A 21,095-nucleotide genomic window follows, 5' to 3' on the forward strand; every position below is an offset into this window, starting at 1 on the left:
TTCTGGGGTGGCTGCGGACTGCAGTTCGCAGCAGGGGGGTCCACAAAGCTTGGGCCACCCTGCGCTGTGGATTCCAGCCCCCAGCTGCTTAGTTGTACCTGGCTGGACACAAATATATGGCGAAGCCCCACGTATTTTTTAAATTTTTTTTATGAAATTCATTAAATAATAATAAAAATAATAATAATAAAAAAAAGGGCTTCCCTATATTGTTGTGTCCGGCCAGGTACAAATAGGCAGCTGGGAGTTGGGGGCAGCCCGTTCCTGGATGCTGTACCTGCTGGCATACAAAAATATGGCGAAGGTGCGCTGGCAGGGTGCGGTTCCCTGGTGCGGTGGCAGGGGGTAATAGTGGTGGGGTTCATGTCAGCGCCAGCTGCTATGAAGCCCAGGTTAGTAATGATGGGCGTCTATAAGACACTGCCATTACTAACCTACAAAGTGTTAAAAAGAAAAAACACACACTACACCCAGAAAAAAATAATTTATTTGAAATAAAACACACCATTTTATTTAATTCTTAGTTTACTAAAAAAAAATAGTTACCTGTCCACGTTCCTGCGCTGATCTCCCATGCACAGCTGTCACATCTGGAGATGGTGACAGCTGTGCATGGCTGCTGTAAGCTCACACTGCCGGGAACACGTCTGCTCCCGGCAGCGGGAGCCACTGACTGAGGTCACCGGAGTGCATTCAGTCAGCGCAGCTCCGGAGACCTCCTTTACGGCACTGCTGTACCGTGGGAATTTCTCACGGTACAGCAGGGCTGTAAAGGAGCTAACCGGAGCAGCGCTGCCTGAACTCCGGCGAACCCGCTTATGCAATGATGGGGCTGCTTTACGGCCCCGTCATTCTAGCGGCGGCAGCGGTTCAGAGTGGTCACATTCTATGTGGCTGCTCTAAACTGGAGATCTTCGTGGGACACTCGTGGACTACTACGGAGGGGTAAGGATAAGGTTTTGGTTTATTATTTTAGATTTTATTACAGGAGATCGATGGCTTCGGGGAATTGGGTGTCTAGGTGAGTATAGGTGTAGTTTTTTATTTTTTACTTTATTTTAGGTGGCGATCGGCGGGGACAGGTAATGTATGAACTAATTTATTTTAGGGAACCACTGGCCACCAATGACATGTATTTAAAATTTATTGGGGACCAAAAACAAAAAAATATATGGGGGCCTAAAAGAATAAAAGATGTATAGGGGCAAAAATAACATATGGGGCAGTTTAAATAGCAGGATCAGGCTGATGGGAACTACTGCTCCCATCGAGCTGATCCTGCTGGCACGAGTGGACGGGCGACAGACATAGGCCGATGGGAGTAGTAGTGTCACATCGGCCTATGTCTGCCTGCACGCACACACCTGCAGACATCGCACAGACACCGCGCACACACCAATCATGACGGGCTGATGGTTTGGGAGGTGAGGCTGACCTGTGCGGCCATGGGAAAGTTCATGTGAGTTCATGCAATGCAGTCAAGCATGAACTCACATGAACCCTCTGAGGGCACCGCGGCTACTTCAAATGAACAGTTGATCGGCATCACCTGATACCTCAGCTGTTCATTTGAAATACCCGGCGGGAGAGCGCAGGACAGAACGGGAAAGCCGCGGTGAAGTCTTTTCACTGCCGGCTTCCCCGCCCGGGTCCTTCGCTCCCCGCTCCCTGGTGCTACGCTCCCCGCCCGGTCCTAACTTACGATCGGGATGTGAGGTGGCGAGGGGAGCGGAGGATCGGGGTGGGAGGCTGCGGGGAAGCAGTATAGGGCTGTGTGATTGTTTAAAAGCCGGCGGCTTTTTACCGCCCGCCGGCTTTTAAACCATCAGGAGAATTCTCCCAGGCTGGGGTGGCATTCTGATGACAGGTTGGATCACAGCTGAGCGCTGCCATCCAGCTTGTCATCCTTCAGAAACACTGCAGAGCGCAGGCATTATGGGAACTTCCGATTCCGGTATTCGATATTCTAAAAGTATCGGAACTCCGATACCGCGAATATCGGCCGATACCCGATATTACAGTATCGGAATGCTCAACACTAGTCAGGAGTCAAATATGCTGCAAAGTAAGACCGTGTTAATAGTTAATCAAAGCAATATTTGGTGTGATCTCTCTTTGCCTTCAAAACAGCATCAATTCTTATAGGTTCTCTTGCGCTTTTTTTGAAGGAACTCAGCAGAGAGGTTGTTCCAAACATCTTGGAGAACTAACCACAGATCTGCTATATATGTGACTTGCACAAATCCTTTAGTCTCTTCATGTAATCCCAAACAGATTTGATGATGTGGGGGCCATATCATCACTTCAGAAATTCTAGTTCTTTTTTACACTGAAGATAGTTTTTAATGACATTGGCTGTACGTTTGAAGTTATTGTCCTGCTGGAGAATAAATTTGGAGCCAATAAGAAGCCTCCCTGAGGGTACTGCATGATGGATAAATATCTGTATTCTCAGCGTTTATAACACCAAAAAATGGGGAACTTTGAGGACTGCATATGCAGTGGTCAGCCAAGGAAACTTAGTGCAGTAGATGAAAGACACATCATGTTTACCATCATGTTTACTTCCCATCAAAATGGGAAGAAGTCCAGCAGCGCCATAAACTCTGAACTGGAAGCAACCAGTAACCATAGCTTTAACATGAAAACAAGGCCAAACGACTCATCTATGCACAAAAACTTGGTAACTGGGGTGCAGAAAAATGGCAGCAGGTGCTCTGGATTGATGAGTCAAAATGAGAAATATTTAGCTGTACCAGAAATCAGTTTGTTCACCAAAGGGCTGGAGAGCGGAACAATGAGTGTCTGCAGGACACAGTGAAGCATGGTGGAGGTTTTTTGCAAGTTTGAGGCTGTATTTGAGAAATACAAGCTGATACTTATCCATCATGCAATACTATCTGAAAGGCATCTGATTGGCTCCAAATTTATTCTGCAGCAGGACAATGACCCCAAACATACAGCCAATGTCATTAAGGACTATCTTCAGTGTAAAGAATAACAAGGAGTCCTGAAAGTGATGAGATAACCCGCACAAAGCCCTGATCTCAACAACATTGAGTCTGTCTAGAATTACATGAAAAAAAAACAGAAGGATTTGCGCAAGCCTACATTCACAAACGATCTGAGTTTAATTCTAAAAGATGTTTGGAACAACCTCCCTGGTGAGTTACTTCAAAAACTGTGCGGCTGTGCCTAGATGAATTGATGCTTAGATGTTGTTTTGAAGGCAAAGGATGATCACACCAAATATTGATTTTAATTTTGATTTCTCTTTTGTTCATTCGCTTTGCACTGGTGGACCCTGATGAAATTAGTCATGGAAGCGTAGAACGGACACCAGGGCTGTCTTTTCACTAAGCCGTATTTAAAAAAATGTTCTTTTGTCTCCGCTGCTTACCAGTGTGTGGTATTATCTGCAGCACTCATGTCATGTTGACAGCGCTGTGGCCAATAACTGAGCTCAGCGTCTGTCTCTGCCTTCAAATAGGGTGGAGCTGCTGAGCTTAGTCATTGTACTTTTCAGGTTATCCCCCCAGTACCCTCCCTTGTCTTCCCTTCTTTTGAGGCCCACTCATTCAGACTCTATCGGCCCTTCTCCCTGCGAGTGGCGGTTGTCTATCGCCCTCCAGGTCCCTCCCGTCAGTTTCTGGATCACTTTGCTGCCTGGTTTCCAAATTTTCTATCCTGTGACATCCCCACTCTAATCATGGGAGATTTTAACATCCCAATTGGCGATTCTCTTTCCCCATCTTCCGCTCATCTTTTATCGCTAACCTCCTCCTTCAGCCTTTCACAGCTTGTTAATTCTCCTACACATGAAGATGGGAACACATTGGACCTGATCTTCTCCCGCTTTGTTCAGTACATGACTTTACTAACTCTCCCCTTCCACTCTCTGACCATAATCTTCTTTCATTCTCTATCAAGAACTGTGACTCTACTCAAGAAACCCCCACTTTCCACACTTATAGAAATATACGCGCCATTAACACCCAGAAATTTATGAAACAGTTGCAATCATCATTGGCCCCGATCTCCTCCCTCTCATGTGCCGACTCTGCATTGAAGCATTATAACGAAATATTGCTATGCGCCCTGGATGAAGCCTCCCCTCCTACACAAAGAACAATTCGGCATAGACGGCGACAACCCTGGCACATGCCTCAAACACGTCTTCTCCAGCGGTGCTCCAGGTGCGCTGAACGGCTGTGGAGAAAATCTAATCTGCCCGAAGATTTTCTCCATTATAAATTTATGCTGAAAACCTATAACTCTGCCCTTCACCTCTCCAATCAAACCTACGTCAACAACCTCATCATCTCACTTTCCAATAATCCTAAACGACTCTTTGACACGTTTCACTCTTTCCTCAATCAAACAGCACAGGCCCCGACCACCGACCTCAGCACTGGCAATCTGAAAAAATTGACCATATCTGACAGGAAATTTTCTCCCAATCCCCAAACGTTATGCATGCCCCCCCCCCCACATTGTATCTTGCTCACTTTCTGACTTCAAACCAGTCACGAAAGATGAAGTGATCACGACCCTTGCATCTTCTCGCCCTACCACCTGCACCAGTGACCCTATTCACGCACATCTCCTTCAGTCCCTTTCTCCAGCTGTCACCACTCACCTAACTAAAATTTTCAACCTCTCCCTCTCATCTGGTATCTTTCCCTCTTCTTTTAAACATGCCAGCATACAACCATTACTTAAAAAACCTTCCCTTGACCAGAACTGCACGGCCAACTACAGACCTGTTTCCAATCTTCCCTTTATCTCTAAACTCCTGGAACGCCTGGTCCAATCCCGTCTAATCCGCTATCTCTCAGACAACTCTCTTCTTGACCCTTTACAATCTGGTTTCCGCTCTTTACATTCTACTGAAACTGCCCTCACTAAAGTCTCTAATGATCTACTAACAGCTAAATCTAATGGTCACTATTCCCTGCTGATTCTCCTGGATCTCTCTGCTGCATTCGACACTGTGGATCACCAGCTCCTCCTCACTATGCTCCGCACTATTGGCCTCAAGGACACTGTTCCCTGCTGGTTCTCCTCCTATCTCTCTGACCGCTCCTTCTCTGTGTCTTTTGCTGGCTCCTCCTCCTCTCTCCTTCCCCTTACTGTCGGGTTCCTCAAGGATAGGTCCTAGGCCCCCTTCTTTTCTCCTTATACACCGCTCCTATTGGACAAACAATCAGCAGATTCGGTTTTCAGTACCATCTCTATGCTGATGACACCCAATTATACACCTCTTCTCTGGACTTCACCCCTGCATTACTACAAAAGACCAGTGATTCTTTCTGCTGTGTCTAACATTATGTCCTCCCTCTGTCTAAAACTGTATCTGTCAAAAACGGAACTACTCGTATTTCCTCCCTCCATTAACCTACCTGTGCCCGATATTGCCATTTCCGTTTGTGGCTCAACCATTACTCCCCAGCAACAAGCCCGCTGTCTTGGGGTCATTTTTGATTCAGATCTTTCCTTCACTCCTCACATCAAATCACTCGCTCGTTCATGTCATCTACACCTCAAAAACCTCTCAAGAATCAGGACTTTTCTCACCTTTGACTCAGCAAAAACTCTTACTGTAGCTCTTATTCATTCTTGTCTGGACTACTGCAACTCTCTACTTATCGGGCTCCCTCTTACTAAACTCTCCCCTCTCCAATCCGTCCTTAACGCAGCAGCCAGGATCATATTCCTCGCCAACCGCTACATTGATGCCTCTTCCCTGTGCCAGTCATTACATTGGTTGCCCATCCAATATAGAGTTCAATTTAAACTTATCACGCTTACCCACAAAGCGCTCCATGCTTCAGTACCCCCCTACATCTCCTCCCTTGTCTCAGTCTACCACCCTACACGTGCCCTCCGTTCTGCCAATGACTTAAAACTAAAACCCTCCATAATCAGAACTTCCCACTCCCATCTCCAAGATTTCTCGCGTGCTGCGCCAATTCTTTGGAATGCACTACCCAGGACAGTTCGATTAATTCCCAATACCCACAGTTGCAAGTGGACCCTAAAAACCCATTTCTTTAGACTGGTGTATCGCTGTATCGCCTCAACACACTATCTGTCCGTCCCATATTTGGCTCATATTTAAATCTTCTTCAATTTCAGGCTCATACCATCCATGCACATAATAGCCTCGGTCAGGACTGCACACATACTGGCAGGCGACCAGTCCATGTATTATTATTTATCCTATTTAGTATATCAAGGCTGCATTATACAATATATGTACATTTTACCTTTTGTGTCTCCCCCATTTCCTCATAGACTGTAAGCTTGCGAGCAGGGCCCTCACTCCTTTCGATATGAGATATGCTTATTCTGTATTGTCTGTATAAGTCCCCCCTAAAATTGTAAAGTGCTGCGGAATATGTTGGCGCTATAAAAATAAAAATTATTATTATTATTATTGGCTGCAGCGCTGTAGATGTGACTGCAGTATTGGAAACAATAGCAGAAATGGGGAGAAGCATAAATTTCCTTAGCATTGCACAAGGTGTGGGAAGCATCACCTATGCAGGTGATTAAATTATCAGCTGTGCAATAATAAGGAAATCCTGAAAACATGCACTGTTGGTGTCCCTTGAGGACTGGAGTTGTGCACCCCTGCGCCCAGTCCAGACCGATGATCACAGTAGCCTGATATTCCTTATGTGGATTCTCCATCATGTTCTTCATTTTTGCTAAGCCAGTGATATCTGTATATCTCTTTTAGTGTGAAAACTGATCTTGTGCCTCCTTTGACTGTAACACGAGCCTCAGATACCCATTGCATCACTGGACCTTCCTCACAGGTATTTTGTGATTAACACTTTTTTATTTTTTTTTTGCAGATTGATTTTTTTTTAATAGTACATAAAACATTGTTGACGATGTCTTATTTTACCAGTTTGTGATAACCTCCATAGAGACACATTTGACGTAATAATTTCAACTTTGATTTCAGAGACGGAACGGGTCCAAGGATAGCCTGATTGAGGCCGGTGTGTCTCATGGCAGCCGGGATGGAAAGCACAGTCTGAAAAACACCAAAACAGTGCAGACCTCACGCCTTACCTCCGAAACCTGACAACAGTGGAAATGTTAGGATGATCTATGGACCAAGAACCCCCATAAATTACATTTCCATGACAGACTAAATGGAAAATCTCTTCAGCCCTTGTTATCGCTGGAGCCTGCACCACAGTGATCGTAATGGCAAAGTTATTACCCGTGCGTTATGTGACCACTTTCTATAGAAAGTTGTGGAAACCAAACTCTAGACTGTTCTAGGAAAACCCAAACAAAGCTTGTGTCTCATACATCAGCCGCCAATGTTACAGTGACCACATGAAATCTGCTGCTCCAATGCCATTGTTACGAACCCTGTGTACATTTTATGTGGTCTGTGATGACGAAAGCCAATCATTTCTAGCTGCCGGAATTTTGAAATCTTTGACGTCACACCTACTTGTTTGGCACAATCTTAGATTCTAGTTGTTTAAGGACATTTGGCCTATAGATGCTTGTATACCAAGTGAAACATTATTTGTAATTTTTTTTTTTTTTTTTTGAGGACATTTTGAATTTATTTTATTCTTGCAGTATTAAAATCTAAAAGTATTTAAGAATAAAATCTTAAAAACAAAACAAAAGTCTACTTGTATTTATTCACCAGATGTGTAACCACAGATTTCCTAGCAAACAGCAGCAGCAAGAGCAATGCCTTCTACAGTAGGGATATCAAATCAATTAGTATGCGACAAAAAATACCTGGCACAGAGCAAAGCCAAGTACTCAACAAAATCTTAGCCAGGATCTAAATACAGTCATGGCTGAAATTGTTGGCACCCTTGAAATTGTTCCAGAAAATGAAGTATTTCTCCAAGAAATGTATTGCAATTACACATTTTGTTATACACGTTTTATTTCCTTTGTGTATTGGAACAGCATAAAAAAAACAGATTAAAAAAGGCAAATTGGACATCATTAAACACAAAATTCCAAAAATGGGCAGGACAAAATTGTTGGCACCTTTCCAAAATTATGGGTAAACAGCTTTGTTTCAAGCATGTGATGCTCATTCAAACTCACCTGTGGCAAGTAACAGGTGTGGGCAATATGAAAATCATACCAGAAACCAGATAAAAAGGGGAGTAGTTAACTTAATCTTTGCATTGTGTGTCTGTGTGTGCCACTCTAAGCATGGAGAACAGAAAGAGGAGAAGGACTTAAGAACCAGTCTGAGGACTTAAGAACCAGAATTGTTGAAAATTATTAACAATGATACAAATCAATCTCCAGAGATCTTGATGTTACTTTGCAAAATAATCAAGAAATTTACAACCCATGGCACTGTAGTTAATCTCCCTGGATGTGGATGCCAGAGAAAAATTGATGAAAGATGGCAACACAGGACAGTCCGGATCTTGGATAAGCAGCCCCAATCAAGTTTCAAAGAAATTTAAAGCTGTCCTGCAGGCTCAGGGTGCATCAGTGTCAGCGTGAACTATCCATTGACATTTGAATGAAATGAAACCCTATGGACCCAGGAGGACCCCACTGCTGACACAGAGACATAAAAAAGCTAGACTGCAATTTGCCAAAATTTACATGAGTAAGCCAAAATCCATCTTGTGGACAGATGTGACCAACATGAAACTTTTTGGTAAAACACATCAGTCTACTGTTTACCGAAAAAGGAATAAGGCCTACAAAGAAAAGAACACCGTACCTACAGTCAAATATGGTGGAGGTTCAAGGATGTTTTGGGGTTGTTTTGCTGCCTCAGGCACTGGATGCCTTGACTGGTACTCTTCAGATTCTTCAAGATGCCTTGCACACAAAGGATTTTGGTTCGCAATATAGTACCCAGTGTCAGAAAGCTAGTTTTGCATCCTAGGTCATGGATCTTCCAGCAGAACAATGACCCAAACATACTTCAAAAAGCACCCAGAAATGGATGGAAACAAAGCGCCGGAGAGTTATAAAGTGGCCAGCAATGAATCCAGGTCTAAATCCCATTTGAACACCTGTGGAGAGATTTTAAAATTGCTATTTGGAGAAGGCACCCTTCAAATATGGGAGACCTAGAGCAGTTTGTAAAGGAAGAGTGGTCCAAAATTTCAGTTGAGAGGCGTAAGAAGCTATTTGATGGTTATAGGAAGCGATTGATTGCAGTTATGTGTTCCAAAGGGTGTGCAACCAAATATTAAGTTGTGGGTGCCAACAATTTTGTCCGGCCACTTTTGGTCAGGGCTCCTTTTGCATCAATTACTGCATCAATGTGGCGTGGCATAGAGACGATCAGCCTGTGGCACTGCTGAGGTGTTATGGAAGCCCAGGTTGATTTAGATAGAAGCTTTCAGCTCGTTTGCATTGTTGGGTCTGGTGTCTCATCTTCCTCTTGACAATACCCCATAGATTCTCTATGGGGTTAAGGTCAGGTGAGTTTGTTGGCCAATCAAGCACAGTGATACTGTTGTTTTTAAACCAGGTATTGGTACTTTTGGCAGTGTGGACAGGTGCCAAGTCCTGCCGGAGAATGAAATTTCCATCTCCAAAAAGCAAGTCAGCAGAGGGAAGCATGAAGTGCTCTAAAATGTCCTGGTAGACTGCTGCGCTGACTTTGCTCTTGATAAAACTCAGTGGACCTACACCAGCAGATGACATGGCTCCCCAAACCATCACTGATTGTGGAAACTTCACACTAGACCTCAAGCAGCTTGGATTGTGTGCCCCTCCACTCTTCCTCCAGACTCTGGGACCTTGATTTCCAAATGAAAATTGGAACTCTGGGACCTTGTGGAGTGTGTCAATAACTGCCTTCTGGACATCTGTCAACTCAGCAGTCTTCCTCATGATTGTGGAGCCTACTGAAACAGACTAAGGGACCTTTATAAACGCTTAGGAAGCCTTTGCAGGTGCTTTTTGTTAATTATTTTAATTTTCTGAGATAATGACTTTTGTGTTGTCATTGACTGTAAGCCATAATCATCAACATTAACAGAAATAAACACTTGAAATAGATCACTCTGTTTTTAATGACTCTATATAATGTTTCACTTTTTGTATTGAAGAACTGAAGTAAATTAACTTTTTTTATGATATTCTAATTTAGTGAGATGCACCTGTATCTGCATTATTCGGTAACTGATGCAATTATTCATGGGAGAGATGCAAAAAAAAAACAAATGCAATTGCTTGTTTTTTTCTTTTTTTTTTGTTTACCATCCAGTAAAATAGCTGATCTTAGATTATACTTAGATTATACTTAAAAAAAAAACAAACGAAACCTTTAATAATTGTAATTGTACTTTTTTCCTAATGATCGTGAAGCAACAGTAGTTTTATTGCTTCCATAATACTTTGAAATAGATGGTATTTTAGCCCCTTCCCAATATTGAGCATATTGGTGCGTCCTATATCGGGCCCCATTTATGATGCCGATCGAGTCTGCATCATACCTGGCAGATGATGGTCCACTGCTGTTAACCCATCAGAAGCAGACAATTTTAATCTTTACAGTTTTCATTCTTTCCTCCCCTTTTTCAAATAGCCATGACATTTTTAGTTTTCTGTCAATATAAACATATGAGGGCTTGTTTTTTTTTTGCCTGTTGAGTTGTAGTTCTGAATGATACCATTCATTTCACCATTATAGAGTAAGAGGAAATGGAAAAAAAATTCCACGAGTGGTGAAATGGTGAAAAGAAAAAACTAAATTTCGACATTTGGTTTTTTAATTTATTTTCATGGCATTAATTGTGCAGCAAAAATGCAGAATTGCATTTGTGTTTTTTTTTGCAATCCCAGATCATTTGGAAGTCTTTTCACATTTTTCAGTACATTGAATGGGAAAATGAATGATATCATTCAAAACTACATCTCAATTCATTCGGCAAAAACAAGCACTCCTATTGCAATGTTGACAGAAAATTAAAAGTTATGGCTCTTTAAAGAAGAGGGAAGAAAGATCGAAAGTGCAAAAACAGAACATCGCCTGGTTGGGAAGTTTTAAAGTATTATTGTCTATAAGAGTTCGATCTCATTCCGACCTCCGTTTTTCACATACTTGTTCTTTCCGTGGTTTTCATGGATAGAACACGAACCAATTAAAGTCCGTGTGGCTATTCACATGTCTGTGTTTTTTTGCTTCAATATTTTTTTTAGGGAAAATATTGAATGTAATTGGAAGGCTTTAGCCTTTACATCTATATTCTATTTGTTCTGTATAGTCGGTCACATCACATTCATATATTTTACTGAATCTTATATACAAATCTTATATACATTTGCCATCATTAAAATTTCAACACCAATAAGAAAAAGTCATGGAATTATGGAAATCAAAGGGTCGATGGACATATTAATGATGAGCAAATGATGAAAAAATGGAAATACAATATTCAAAACATCTAGATTTAAATCTCGGCCCAAGGTTTTTGTGGTATAGGAAGAGGCTGAAGAGGACTGAGAGGTGCGTGACTTGATGGATTAAACTGCACACACTGTGGGCAAGATACTACGAATTCTTTCACATCTTGTTTCTATTTGTGCCACCTGTAGAAATAGGAAAGTAGTTTAGCAGTTTGTGTAACTCCTGGGTGACCAGAGTGAATAGAAAAATGGGCCCACGATGAGACTTTCCAGTAGAGTGCTTTCGAAAGTCATTTAGGTGGAGAATCGAAAAGATGGTAGCAAGGATATATTCAGGTTCAATTATATGTGAGGTTCATCTTCACAGGCATCACAAGGATCAAAGGATTATATAATGCATTAGCCCTGTGATTTTTCTTGGCAGCACAGTAAGTGAGGATTAAGTTAAACCATGATAAGAAGATTAACCATCGATCTTGACGAGGGTTCAGCCTTATGGACCAACTGAAGGCATTCCAGATTTGTATGGTCAGTATAGTCACTGGGAACTTGGGTCCTTCAAGTAGATGTTGCCATGGCTCTACAGCATAAGTGCCAAACTTTGGCCCTCGGGCCAAATCTGGCCCACAGGGGATTGATTATATTTGGCCCGCAACACCAGAACCGCCGGCATTATTCTGTATGGAAGACTGTGTGTTCCCATTATACTGTATACTGGTTGGCCCACGACTTTTGTCCAAGTTTTTCATTTTGTCCCTCTGTGTTTGTTTGACATCCCTGTCTACAGCTAATTTTAAAAGTGTAGACTCAGAACAAACCACTGATAGCTGAATGTGTTACAGCAGAAGTTGTGCAGAGCTATATACTGTAGTTCTACTAGTATTACAGCTCTGCTAACCAGGCAGTAAGGAGACTGTAGAGTTGTGAACTGCTCAGGAGACAACTTCAAAATGACCCTTGAATGTCCACAATTTGTCTTTCATCGTTGCAATCCAGGAGCCATAGCTTATTTCTTGGTGACTTAGCTCTATACCAAAGCTTGTTTTTTTTTGCAGGATGAGTTTTATTGGTCAGTGTCACCATTTTGGGGTACAAACAACATTTCTTAATTTTTATTAACTTTTTATGCGCATAACAACACCCCTTACCCAGCAATTCTGCTGGTTTTTGATAGTTAAAATGTGACGCTCTTTTATTTGCTGCAATTCTGTGGATCAGCAGGATTATGTCAATGTCACAGTGATCGTTTTATTACTTTCATACAATACTGTTTGAAAAAGAGTTTGTGTCACCTTGTTCTGAGATTCGTAAGTTCAACATTTTTCTGTCAACAAAGCTGTATGGGATAATATCTGAAACGCTGTGGACTATGATGGTGCTAGATAAGTATATAAACTAAAGGGAAGACATTTTAAAATTATATATTTATTAAGGTATAACGTTAAAAACATACCACACAATTGTGCAAAAAAAATAATTGGTGCTATAGAAGTAAAAAATAAAATAATTTTTTGAGCAACAAGATGAGGTGCTTTTGGCACTCTGACCGAACAAATCTAGAACTTCCCTTTCTATCACAGCTTGGTCCCTTGCACCCACTTTTATTTCTATTAACCTTACTATGGGGATGGTACAAAAAGCTCTTCTGAGACCCCAAACAACCGTGTCTAAAACCTACTGACCTCTGCCGGCCTGGAGGCACGCTCATTGAAAAAGGACCTCAGCCTCCACCCTACTTGGGCCCCAGCATCATAACTGCTTGCATTTTTTTTTTGTTAGGAAGTTATAAGGGTTAAAAGTTGATCAGCAATTTCTTATTTTTTCAACAAAATTTAAGAAACCATTTTTCTGGGGACCACATCACATTTGAAGTGACTTTAGGGGACCTATATGACAGAACATACCCAAAAGTGACACCATTCTAAAAACTGCACCCCTCAAGGTGCTCAAAACCACATTCAAGCAATGTGTAAGGAAAAAATGAATTTTTTTTCACAGCAAATTTTGGGGTCCATTTCCTTCTGTTACCCTTGTGAAAATAAGAAGTTTGGGGCTAAACGTACATTCCTGTGGGAAAAAAATGTAATTTTTGCTTTCACGGCTCTACATTTTTCCCACAAAAATGTACTTTAAGCCCCAAACTTTTTATTTTTACAAGGGTAACAGAAGAAATTTCACAGCAAATTTTGTTCCATTTTCTTCTGAATATGCCAATACCCCATATGTGGGGGAAAACTACTGTCTGATCTCATGCCAGGGCTTGGAAGGGAAGGAGAACTGTTTGACTTTTTGAATGCACAAATGGCTGGAATAGATAGTGGACGCCATGTCGCGTTTGGAGAGCCCCTAATGCTCTTGAACAGTGGAAACCCCCCACCTCATTTTGGAAACTAGACCCCTCAAGGAATTCATCTATGGGTGTACTTTTAACCTACAAGTGATTCACGAAACTTTATAACATTCAGATGTGAGAAAAAATTTTTTTTTTCCATTAAAATACTGTTCTAGCACCAAATTTATAATTTACACGAGGGGTAATGGGAGAAATTGGACCCCACAATTTGTTATATAATTTCTCCAGAATGTGGCAGTACCCCATATGTGGATGTACACTACTGTTTGAGCACACCGGATGGATGGGAAGGAGAGACTTGGCTTTTAGAATGCAGATTTTGTTTTAATAGATTATGGGCTCGATTAGCCGAACCCCTGAGGTGCCAGAACAGCAGAAACCCCCCAGCTGTCCCCATATTAGAAACTTCACTGCCTAAGGAATTCATCTAGGGGTGTAGTGAGTATTTTGAATCCACGGTGCCTCACAATTTTAGAGCATTGAGACAGGAAATATGACAATTTTGTGGTAAAAACGTAATTTTTGTATTTGCTGCAAATTTATCATGTAACACAAGGGTTAATAGGTGAAACTGGACTCCATAATTTATTGCGCAATTTCTCCCGAAAGTGGTGATGCCCCATATGCCAGAAATTACTGTTAGGCCACACGTCCGGGCTGACCAGGAAGGAGCGCTATTTGTTGTTGAACAGATTTTTCTAGAATAGTTTTCTGGCGACATTTGTGGAGCCCCAAAGGTGCCAGAGCAACAGAAACCCCTGAAAAGTGACCCCATTGTAGAAATTACACCTCTCAATGAATTCATCTATGGCTGCAGTGACTATTTTGTAACATCCACGCCATTCTTTTTCTAGAGAATTGCAAATCTGCCAGTTTAGTGCCTATACATTGTGCCCCCATACATTGTGCCCAGCTTGTGCTTCTGACGACACACACTCCATAAATTAAGTGCTCTCCCCACCACAATAATGACAAACATGTGGCCGCTTACTATGATTTAGGCACAGTGGGGCATTTGGATTTGTGAGCGCAGAATTCACTGGATTTTATTGAGGGGACAGGAGCCATGTCACTTTTCCTGAGTCTTTGTTCTACCAGTAACATGGGAAACCCCTATAGTTCCAGTGACAGGTGGCAGACCCGAGTGAGGGCTGGTTTTGTGCGGGATACGTTAGGGTTTTTATTGGTAACATTTTGGGGTACATAACATTTTTTGATCACTTTCAGTATAAGGCTGGAATCACAATCCTGTGTTCTGTGCTGAGCACTTACGTCAGGGTTTCCGTGTACATTTTAAAAAATGCAATTCAGACAAAACCACCCACCATAATGAGGCAGATGGAGACGCTTTAGACTCCGGTTTCGTGTCTGCTCCGGTGGTGTCCATATTTTTAGGCATCACAGGTCTGTGGTTGACCACACTTGTGAGCTATAAAGACCTCAAAATGGTAGGACAAGTTTCTGGCCTTTCCAGCACCTGCACACAAGTTCCCTGCTCCACAAGGCTGTACGGACGGCAGGGAGTAGAGCGCCGTCCGTACAGAGGAAACAGCGCAGGCGCAGGATGCGGCCGGGAACTGCACGTTACTGGGCCATGTGACGTGCAGGGGAGGTGGGGAGAGTATGAAAATAGGGCTAGTACGCGGGCATTTCTTGGCGTCTGGGGATGCGAAGCTTAGCAGAAATCATTTAATAAAAATGCGATTACACAGAAACCAGACCGCTAATATATACAGGTAAGTATAGATTCACATTTCTATCACCTGTATGCCCATATTAGCGGTCTGAAAAGTCCCAGGGGATGACAGATTCCCTTTAACGAGCCTTGAAATATGACTCCGGATAAAAGCCAAGTCAAAATCTCATTTTGTATTTCAGGGTATTGCCCCTCATTAGTGCCTAGAAATTGAGATTCTGATTTGGCTTTTATCCCGCTTGTACTGACAAGGGGCAATACCCTGAAACACTGTCTACAAACAGATTTTGAATTTGCTTTTATCTTAAGTCATATTTCAAGGCTCGTTAAAGGGTCGATAAGGACTTGTAGGATTGCTGTTTCCAATAGGTGGCGCTACAGTTCATGTCCTCTTCCTTTCTGAAGAAACAATTTGCATCTTATTTAGAAGTAATTTGGATTATGATATTTAGTGATTATCGGACAGTTACTGTAAAGACTACCCTACACACCCCCCCTTTCCCTAAATCCATTCATTGTGTGTGATCACCACACATAACAACCACACCAAACATAAGTTTATTCATCATATAAACTTATGTATTTTTAGCCATTTATTAATTTATTTTAACTTCTATTCAAGTGTGGTATTTTTTTCTTGCAGGCTTTGTTTAACCTTCCACACATTTCCATCTTGTGTAAATTAGTAATCTTGACGTGAGAAACAAAAGTTGCATCATTTACGGCATTCTTCATAATTAGGAGTTTACCACTAGATGGAGCCAGAGGCCGCCTGACCGTGTAATCCTGCAGTCACACAGACCGTGACAAAGGTGTAAGTACAGACTGATTCCTGGATCGGCTGCAGGTCTCCTGACCAGAACGTTTCAGCCTCATACGCATACATAACATTATGCAAATAAAGACAAGATCCAATTACAGTTTATAAGGTTTTAATGTAATTTAATGAATTCCAAATGGTCAGAAACACATCTGAGATCAGGATGGACAAGTTCTTCGTATTTACAAGCTGCTCATGTACAATTCCTGACGATCTAGAAAGAATAAGGAAAAAAGTGGTGTAAGTACAGAATGATGTCAAGAAAATGTGACAATTTTAGTTTGGCAGGTAACCAATACTGTATAAAAGCAATATGGTAACAAGTTCCAGGTTGTAGCAGCCACTGCCTTCCCAGCCTTGCCTGCCTCCTACCTTCGCACAATGGTGCACAGCACTATCGTGACTGCCAAGGGAGCAGGGATTCATTCGAGGTTTTAGTGCAAGAGTTTTGATCATGTCCAAGCTATAGGAATAATGTAGTCAGGGCTGAGGTCCAATTATAATGAGAAAACCAGTGCTCCTGGAAATGCTCGTTTCCCGACTGTTGGCCTGGATAAGCAGGCTGCCAACACCCAAGCGGTTTACTCATTTGTAGCGTGCAATGATTTTTAAGCTTGGAGCTTCTTGGTGGCACATGTCCTATGTAAACAGGATGTGCTGTCAAGAATATTCTAGAACTCAGAACACTTGAAATTCTAGAGGTTTTCCATTTCAGAAAACCTTTGTCCCCCAGCTGCAGTATACCAGGGGCACAGACTCCGTGCTGGACCTGGATAGGTTGAATAAAAAAGTTTTTAGATTAAAAAAAACAAACTGCAGCTTTGGGCTAGGTTTCTGGATACCGAAAATTACTTTAAAGGGGTTTTTCCAGTCTCAAATGATAAGTTTGCAGTCAGTGTGTGTGACTGCAGACTTATGAATCCCCCCAGCGCAGGCACTGTACACTGCAGTGACTTGCCGGTTTCTGAGCTGTGAACGTCAGTGATGTATGCGATATGCCTACTCCTGGGCAGAACCAGTCTAGTGGGTGCAGCATCACTCGATAACACTCATATGGAGAGAGGCCGTGCCCACTAGACTGCTTCTCCCTGGAGTAGGCATATCGCATACATCACCATTCCAGGCTCAGAAACTGGCCAATGCATGCAGTGTGCGCGCTGAGGGGATTAACAAGTCACAGTGACTGTACATAGGTTACATAGTTTATAAGGCCGAAAAAAGACAAGCGTCCATCCAGTTCAGCCTATTTCTTGTGCACTGCAGCTATTCCGCAGCGTTGATCCAGGGGAAGGCAAAAAAAACCCCATGCGGTATAGGCCAATTTACATCATTGAGGAAAAATTCACTTCCCAACTCCAATCTGGCAGTCAGATTAAATCCCTGGATTAATTAACTATCACTAAGCATAAGATGTAATTTTATTGTTCTCAAGAAAGGCGTCCAGGCCTCTCTTGAACTCATTAAGTGAGTTGGACATCACCACTTCCTCTCCCAGAGAGTTCCAGAGTCTCACGGCTCTGACCGTAAAGAATCCCCTTCTATGCTGGTGCAGGAACCTCCTTTCCTCCAGACGCATAGTGTGCCCCCTCGTCTTTGTCACCATCCTTGGTATAAACAGGTCATGGGAGAGATCTCTGTACTGCCCCCTGATGTATTTATACATGTTTATGAGGTCTCCCCTAAGCCTTCTCTTTTCCAACGTAAATAGGCCTAATTTTGACAACCTCTCTGGGTATTCTAGTCCCTCCATTCCCTTTATTACCTTAGTCGCCCTCCTTTGTACCCTCTCTAGCTCCAATATGTCTTTCCTGAGCACCGGAGCCCAGAACTGTGCACAATATTCTAAGTGTGGCCTTACCAGCGCTTTATACAGAGGAAGAACAATGTTCTTATCATATGCCCCTATTCCTCTTCTGATGCATGCCATGACTCTATTTGACTTCGCAGCTGCTGCCTGACACTGGGCACTCCAATTTAATTTGCTGTTAACCAAGACGCCCAGGTCCTTCTCCATGTCAGATTTCCCCAACGGTTTCCCATTTAATATGTATGGGTGACTGCTGTTTTTCTTTCCCATGTGCATGACCTTACATTTATCGGCATTGAACCCCATTTGCCATTTTTTGGCCCAACTCCCCAATTTATCTAAATCCTCCTGTAGCTGTGCCCTATCCTCATCTGTATTAACTACTTTACAAAGTTTAGTATCATCTGCAAATATTGCTATTTTACTATGCAACCCTTCCACTAGATCATTAATAAATATATTAAATAATATAGGGCCCAAGACAGACCCTTGAGGCACCCCGTTAGTAACCCTGACACACCCTGAGCTTACTCCATTGATAACCACCCTCTGCTTTCTATCACTCAGCCAGCTATTTACCCACTTGCACACATTATCCCCCAGACCAAACATTCTCATTTTATATACCAACCTTTTGTGTGGCACGGTATCAAACGCTTTGGAGAAGTCAAGGTATACAACATCCACTGACTCTCCCCGGTCCAGCTGTGAGCTCACCTCCTCATAGAAGGCCATCAGGTTTGTTTGGCAGGAGCGATCCCTCATGAATCCATGTTGATATGGAGTTAGACAGTTATTATCATTAAGATATTCTACAATAGCATCTCTAAGAAATCCTTCAAACAATTTACCCACAACAGACGTTAAGCTTACTGGTCTATAGTTCCCAGGGTCACTTTTAGACCCCTTTTTGAATATTGGTACCACATTTACTTGGCGCCAGTCTAGTGGGACAGTCCCTGTCCATAATAAGTGCTTGAATATAAGATACAGCGGTCTGTCTATCACATTACTTAATTCTTTTAGTACCCGGGGGTGTATGTCATCTGGGCCTGGTGACTTGTCTATTTTGATATTATTTAGGCGTTTCTGAACTTCCTCCTGGGTTAGGTGGGTGATATTTAGCGGAGGGTTTACTTTATCACTCTGCATTTCCTCTGATAAATTGTTTTCTTTTGTGAAAACAGTGGAGAAGAAGCTATTGAGTAGGTTTGCTTTACCCTCATTGCCCTCTATGATTTTACCCAGGTTATTTTTCAATGGGCCAACTCCATCAGTTTTAATCCTTTTACTGTTTATATAGTTAAAGAACAGTTTGGGATTCGTTTTACTTTCCTTGGCAATTAGTCTCTCTGTCTCCTCTTTTGCTATTCTTATTTGTTTCTTACAGATTTTGTTTTTTTCCCTATAAGATATTAGCGCTTCCTCGCTGCCTTCTTGTTTAAGTTTACCGAAAGCCCTTTTTTTGTTTTTCATTGCCCTCTTGACTTCCTTATTTAGCCACATTGGCTTCCTCCTATTCCTAGCCCTTTTATTCCCATAAGGTATGCACCTTCTACAGTGACTATGTAGGACTGTTTTGAAAATTTCCCATTTTCTATCCGTGCTCCTATTACTGAAGATACTATCCCAGTCTATAAGGTGAAGGGCATCTCTTAGCTGATCAAACTTTGCCCTCCTGAAGTTCAGTGTTTTTGTGACTCCCTTGCTGGACACCCTACTGAAGCACATGTGGAATTGTATAATGTTGTGGTCACTATTTCCCAGGTGCCCCCCCGACCTGCACCTCAGTTATTCTGTCTGGCCTGTTAGTTAATATTAAGTCTAAAAGGGCCGTCCCTCTAGTTGGTTCCTGCACAAGTTGTGACAAATAATTGTCTTTGATAATTGACAGAAACCTGTTTCCTTTCTGAGATCTACAGCTTTCGGTTTCCCAGTCTATATCGGGGTAGTTGAAGTCGCCCATAATAATCACCTCGTTATTTTTTGCTACTTCGTCTATTTGTCTCATTAATAGACTTTCCGTGGCTTCTGCTATATTTGGTGGTTTATAACAGACTCCTATGATAATTTTATTATTGTTTTTTGCCCCATGTATCGCCACCCATAAGGACTCGACCTCCTGTACTTATTTTAGACCAGACAACCCCTCTAACGATCAATCTGTGCATATGAAAGTGTGGTGGGCCAGTCTAAATAGGCCATTAAATATTTAATGGTCACTGTCAGCCAATATGAGTGCACCCTTATTAACATTGACCTATAGATCTTACTGAAGATCCCAGAAATGTAAAGGTTAGGGTTCATGGGGTTTGTGATTGACCCAGATTGTGCCTTTCTGCTTTATAAGCCAAATTACACAACACAGTTCATTAAGACTGGCATTGTGCATGTCACCGGGCATAACCGCATCACAAGAGAAGTAGTGCTCGTTACTCGTTTGCCGAGGGTGCTCGGGGATACACCAAATATCACGGGTGCTCGAGTGACATGTTAGGGTCCATGTGGCCGCATGTTTTGCAGTTTTTAGACAGCCACAAAAAATGCAGGGATTGTCTGACAAACGCAGGCAATCCCATGTTTTGTGGAGGTCAAACAGCCGCGAAATATGCAGCTGCAGGGACTCGAACATGTCACTCGAGCACCCGCTATACCCGAGCACCCTCGGCAAAGGAGTAAGGAGCACTTGCACTCATCACTAAAGATAAGCCATGCACCAATGGGGAAGGCACAGTGTCCAGAACAGTTGTAAAACAAGCAGGGCAGTTTCCTGGTGCATGTGCCATACTAATGACCTCATTGGGGAGATTTAGCAAAGCAGTCAAAAATAAACCAAAAGTATTTGCTGCCCATAGCAGCCTGTCAAAGCAGCTTTTTTTTTTCCAAAGCTCTAAAAGTTCTGCAGGCATATGACCGCTTGCTATGGGTAATAGTTTGTTTCAGACAATTTTGATAAATTAAACCCAAGTTTTTATATTCTGAGCATGAATAGTTAAAAATACACAAAACAGTACAATGTACGTTAGGACAC

The 21,095-nt window shown here is 42.3% G+C and overlaps 1 protein-coding gene across 5 annotated transcripts in view; it reads left to right on the forward strand.

The window, feature by feature from the left end:
• The window catches only part of EPB41L4A (erythrocyte membrane protein band 4.1 like 4A), a 334,648-nt gene extending 326,984 nt beyond the window's left edge, over positions 1–7,664 (forward strand). For all 5 annotated transcript variants that reach the window (XM_073677363.1, XM_073677380.1, XM_073677398.1 and 2 more), the window contains 2 exons: positions 6,746–6,824; positions 6,977–7,664. In XM_073677363.1, the coding sequence (XP_073533464.1) occupies positions 6,746–6,824; positions 6,977–7,099 (202 nt within the window). In that variant the 3' untranslated portion in view covers positions 7,100–7,664. The remainder of the gene's footprint in view (positions 1–6,745; positions 6,825–6,976) is intronic.
• Positions 7,665–21,095: the final 13,431 nt, after the last annotated feature.

The sequence above is a fragment of the Phyllobates terribilis genome, unplaced genomic scaffold (assembly GCF_046119375.1).
Source record: "Phyllobates terribilis strain yellow unplaced genomic scaffold, ASM4611937v1 Scaffold_1__5_contigs__length_1240528914, whole genome shotgun sequence".
Lineage (NCBI taxonomy): Eukaryota > Metazoa > Chordata > Amphibia > Anura > Dendrobatidae > Phyllobates > Phyllobates terribilis.